General features: G+C 37.9%; 1 protein-coding gene across 1 annotated transcript; it reads right to left on the bottom strand.

Annotated features, from left to right (window-relative positions):
- Positions 1 to 407: 407 nt before the first annotated feature.
- On the bottom strand, positions 408 to 2,365 carry Rbm31y (RNA binding motif 31, Y-linked). Its single transcript, NM_028970.1, has one exon. It carries the CDS (start codon positions 2,336 to 2,338, stop codon positions 641 to 643), a length of 1,698 nt encoding a protein of 565 aa, NP_083246.1. The 5' UTR covers positions 2,339 to 2,365; the 3' UTR covers positions 408 to 640.
- Between the last annotated feature and the right edge of the window lie 3,668 nt (positions 2,366 to 6,033).

Below are 6,033 nucleotides of genomic sequence, written 5' to 3'. Positions count from 1 at the left end.
TAAAGACCAAGGAATAAAACTGATGATTTCTAATTAGGAAACTATAAGCTTGTCATACTGTGTTGTCATAAAGTAAAGGGGAAATTCCTAGATGAACTAACAATCGAATTCATAAAACTAAACGTGGTTTTGCAATAGTGAATGTGGTTGACATCATGAGAATGTGTACATTTGGGACACGCAGCAAATATATATATATTTTTTTTCAGAAAGTATTCAGAAGCAATTTGTTTCTATTCATTAAACTTAATTAGTTGAAGGGACTGTATGAGTACCTCTAACCCAAACACACCAACACAAAATTAAAAAGCAGGGGGCAATAATAAACCTCTCTTCCCTCTCCTCACCAAAACGCAAGTAAAGGACAAAACAATAACCCAATTCAAAACAGCAGTAACTCAAAAATACATGTTTTAAATGTTTATTTTCCAGAAAAACCTTCAGCAAGATAGTTTCAAGGCTTTGTGTTTTTATTGTAGATCCAATGTCAAAAGGTGATGGGAAATGTATTGATACTTCAAAAGTTGCTGCAAATAGTGGCAATATCCAATCAAGCAGTTGTTGGGCCATTTCATATAAGTTATTAAATTTTTCATTGTTGGACAGAATTTTCCTTGGGTAAAGGCTTTGTAGTTAGGTTTCAAAACGCGGAATAAATTCGCTGGTAATCATTACCAAGGAGAGTTGACTGGCTTATTTGAACATTGTAATTAGGTGCATATCTTACGTCATAAGCCCCATAACTATAGAGGACGAAATAATCACCATTAGAGTCTTGGAAACCTGGAAGTGTATTGCAGACATTCAGAAAATTGCCATATACTTGAGAAAAATTAAGTCCTCCAGTACTTCCTCCTCTTCCAACTGTCCCACAAAAGTTTCCATTTGCTCCGAAGTTATGTTGATTTGGTCCAAAATTATTTTGGGTCGCTCCCACAGAATACTGACTTGACTCGAAGGCATTTGGGTTTTCTCCAAGAACATACTGGCTTGTCCTGAAAACATTTGGATTTGTTGCCAAAACATAGTGGTTTGTCCAGATATTGTATGGATTTGCCACAAGAGCAAAGCAGTTTGTTCTGAAGGTATCTGCGTTTGTACCCAAACTATACTGGCTTACCCCAAAACCATTTGGACTTGTCCCAGAAGCATATTGGCCGATCCCAAAAGCATCTGAGTATGTTCCCAAAGGATACTGGTTTGTCCAGAAAGCATTTTGATCTGCCTCCAAAGGATATTGGTTTATCCCGAAAGTATTTGGGTACGCTGCCAAAGCATACTGGCTTACTCCTAAAGCATTTGGGTATGTTCCCAGAGTGTATTGGCTTGTTCTTAAGGTGTTTGAAATTGTCCCAAGAGTATACTGGCTTGCCAAGAAGGTATTTGGGTTTGCATCCAGAGTATAGTGGCTTACCCCTACAGTATTTGTGCTTGACCTCAAAGCATTACTGCTTGCTATGAAAGTAGTTGAATTTGTCACAAAAACATTCGAGTTCACATGGAAAGCATTGGGGGAATCCCTGAAACCACAGGCATTTGTCAAAGTTACATCTGAGTTTGCTCTGGAAGTATATGAGCCAGCTCTGTGGGCATCTTGGTTGGCTTCTTGAGCTTCGGAGTTAGCCATAATGTGGAAGCTTGGGCTGCCTCCTCCTCTCCAGTTGTTTTCTAACTCCACAGCTGGAACAGATTTTCTTGTCCTATCCTTAGCTATAGCCTTTCTTTTACTCAGCTGTCTAGCAGGATTTTCTTTAGGGTATGCCATTTTAACTTCGCAACGGCTGGAGCCAATGAAATGGTACCTGTTTTCTAAGACCTTTCTAACGGAGTTTTCATCCATGTATTTGATAAAGCCGAAAGCTCTTCTTTCCCGTGTATCTGAACACAGTGGAAGCTCTATAGCCTCTATCTGCCCAAATGTGCCAAAGTAAGCTCTTATTTTTTCTTCAGACAACCGTGGGTTCAGCCCACCCACAAAAATCTTTTTGTTGGGGAATTGAGATTCAAGGGCTTTAGCCCTTTTAAATTCTATTTTCTTGCCATCAACTTTGTGATCTTTCACTTGAAGCACCTTCTCTACTGTGGCACTGTCTTTGAAAAGCACGAATCCAAATCCCCTAGACAGACCGGTATTTGGGTCTGTTTTTATAATAAAATCTATTATCTCACCAAACTTAGACAAGTATTCTAGAAGTACCTGCTTGCTCATTTCTTGCGAAAGTCCCCCGATGAACATCTTACTGGCATCCTGTTGGTTCTTGGTGGCATCGATTTTGAACCCTTCCCGGAATTGCTCTGTTTCATTATCCTTTTCCACAGCGAGGCTGGCAGTATTCATGGTAGATAGGCTGGATGGAGGTGATTTGACTGTTGGATAATCACGGGCCTAGGCATAAATGGTGGGGGCACAGCCGTCCTCAGGGAGGAGGGGAAATTATTGCACAATAGTGACGAAATAGAAACAAGCATTATAACTAGAGCCAACGCAGGAGCTGCTTCGTATCCTAAACTGAGGGGGGGGCGTAAGGAGGGTGAGGAGGGGCGGTGCCCGGGGGTGCAGAGATAGTGTCTGATTTGTCCCTCAATGGTGTTGAAGCTTGCCATGTATAAAGCAGGCCTGCCTATAGACTTTCTTTTTGTGCTTTTAAGGCCTGAAAAAGGAATAGTATGTTAGAAAAGGAAGCCTTTTCGTTGTTGTTTCTGTCTTTTCAGTCTTTTCATGTTACATCTCTTTGAATTTTGTTAAAACCGATTTATTTTTTCTGGAATTTTCCTTGAATGTTGAAAAATCAATTCATTTCATACTTTAGATGAGTTTCATGTTAATCTTAACTATTTGGAATAGGGCTGAGATGGGAAAGAGATACAAAGTTGAAACATCCTACAGGAAAACAAAATGTCTATGGGTTTGTCTATTATAACAAAGGGCTCTAAATGAACATTTTATAATAAGAGCTTCACTGAGATTTATTTATAACTTTTACCCTTTTAATGTAAATTGCCTTTACAAGATTATTTCTCATAGTAATAATTAATTAGGTAATGTCCCATCATCTTCTAAAGTCTGTATCACATTTAAGCAGTCACTCCTCATTTCTAGATAACCCACTTAATGGTATAACATGTTGGTTTTCTCTTTTATTTCTCATAAAACTGCTTTCCAGATGCTGTAATATCAACTAGTATTTTCTTCTTTATCCGTTTTGTGGATATACTATTTTTTTTTCATTATTCACAATATCAAGGAGTTGCCAGTTTGGCTTTGCTCCATTATTGCATATATGCAAAACATTCACACGCGCACACACACACACACACACACACACACACACACACACACACACACACGCACACACACACAAGCACACAAAAACACGTGCACACACAAAGGATTTTTTTCTGGCACCATTTTTGTTTCTTGTATAGTATGGATTGTTAAGTATCTATTTCCCATTTTTCTCTTCTATCGAGAAATCATTTAATATTGTTTTTTTTCCAATATTTAAAGCACACAGATCAAATTTTAGATTTTTTTCTTTTCTTTTGGTAATTTCTGTTCTAGTTCACTACCCTTTACATATAATGAAGTTGTTTGTCTATAACTTCCTCCTTCTAATATTATTCCTTTTAAAAGGAAGATTTTAAATGTCTCCATAATTTTTCCCACAGTTAGTATATAGAATCATTCTAGAGGAATATTTAATGGTTATGGCAGCATTGCTATGTTAAGAATAATGGCCAACTATCCCTCTCCAAATAGAAGGCTGAAATATTAAGAATAATATAAAGACCAGAAAGAAAGCTGCATTCCAAAAATACCTTCATGGCTTGATATTTACAGCTGACCACCTACTGGTCTTTATGCTTGTCTTCCCGCTATGACATGATCCAATGGGTGGAACCAGTTCAAAGTTGGAAACTGTTGGATGTGAAGATATCAAATATAGCTTCATGGCTTGATAGATGCCCCAGTGGAGGAAAGTTGAGAGCAGGGATGTGGGTGTGGGTCAGTGAGTGGAGGAACACCATCATTGGAGCAGGGGGAGAGAGGATGGGATACAGAGTTTCTGGGAGGGGGGAAACCAGGAAAGGGGATAACATTTGAAGTGTAGATGAATAATATATCCAATAAAAAGTAAACATAAAAATATAGCTTCATAAGATACTGATGAAAATGATCAATTTGCCTACGGATATTATATGCCAAGAAATAGCTTTTTTATATAATTTTTTTTAATGATTCACTATTCCAAAATCATTTTCCTTTTTTGAATCAAAATGTTGTGACCATCCACAGAAGTTTTCACTGGAAGCTGAAATTGTTTTCTATCACTTTTCTGACCATGGAAAAATTTCTGTGTTTCACATCTGAAAATTCAGATCGAGAACTCTCTTAGCAGTCAAGGCCACCATTCCTAGTAAAAAAAGACCTTTGTAATTAACAAAACAAACCAACAAAAAAATTAAGGTGGGTTAGTAAAGGTTCTCTAGGGAAACAGAACTTATAGAATGAATATCTTTCTCTTTCTGTTTACATACATATTCATGCACAAACATGCACACATAGGCAGATACCTACACACAACTACACACACAGCTACACTCACAGCTAAACACACACACACAGAAACACAGAGACACACATATGCACACATGCACATATACACACATTCACACACACACACACACACACACACACACACACACACACACACACACACACACACACACAGTGTGGCGGGGTGATTAAATGCCTGGGAAGGAATACACTTGTTAGCAAGGCAAGAGCAAGAAGGCAAAGAACAAAAAGCTTTCTTCTTCCATGTTCTTTTGTAGGCTCTAGCAGAGAAGTGTATCCCTGCCTCAAGATCCATATTAATAGCATGTTTCTTCCTGACTCAATGGTCTGGATAGTATTGGATTCACCAACTTCAAACCAAGTCCCTCCCATCCAAGAATATCCCACAGGTTTGTTCTATATTTCTCGGTTGTAGTTTCACTCGATAGGTAGTCAATTTGACAACCAAGAATAGCCATCACAATAGGTATTTCATATAGTTACCTAGGCTCTGTGATGTCTGTAGTTAAATGATTTAAATTTCACATGAAATGTGGGTGTTTTATTCTCTAAGAATTATCATCTCTTTGAATTAATATACTATTTCCATACATGGCACAAAGCGAACAATAATGAAAATACTTCTTTAAGAATGATTCATAGTGTCAATAAAATTGAAATGTAAGAAAAATAAGTTACTTCAAAAGTTAAAACTTAATATTTTAGCAAAAGTTTGCTATATCGTACTTTTATTACATTTGAGGCCCTGTCTTCTTGCGTGTTCTTGACTGGCCAGGAAGAACGACACTGCAAAAGGATCCTTCTGCACACGTTTATTGGGAGAGCTTGATTGTAGAGGCGAAAAGACCCTGAGCCCAGAACTGGTGCTGCTTACATAGGCCTAGGAGAGGCGTGTCTCACATCTGATTGGTTAACTTGTCTTGGCAAAAGAACCTTCACTGCCTATGTATGTGTGGTGGCCAGCAGTAGCCAACTGCCACTCTGCAACTGCCACTCTGCAATGGCATCCCACACTGTCTAACTCTAAATTTTAGAAAATTGTCCTCAGTTGTTTAACTTTGTTTTCTCTGAACATTATTCCCCACAAGTCGTTGTCTTCTGTTTTTTTTATTATTATTATTTTTCTTGCTGAAAATATACTTCCATTCAGCTTGCTTAATTTTGTAATAGTCCCTAAGAGCTTGTTTTTGAGAACCCATAATAGTTTTCTATATATCAATGTTACCTTACATCTGATACCCACTTCAGTCTTACCATCTTTCTCACTATCTGGTTGCACCTGGCCTTCTAAAAAAATGGAGTGAACACCCATAGGTACTTATATTAGAATGTTTAGTCACCAGGGACTGTTATTATATTTGAGAAGATTACGAGGCATGGCTTTGTATTAAGAAGTGTCTTGTGAGTATGGCCTTTGAGGAGTCAAAAGCCCACACCAAGCTCAGTGTCACTTT

Source organism: Mus musculus, chromosome Y (assembly GCF_000001635.26).
Source record: "Mus musculus strain C57BL/6J chromosome Y, GRCm38.p6 C57BL/6J".
Classification (NCBI taxonomy): domain Eukaryota; kingdom Metazoa; phylum Chordata; class Mammalia; order Rodentia; family Muridae; genus Mus; species Mus musculus.
This window is presented reverse-complemented; position numbering and strand designations above follow the sequence as displayed.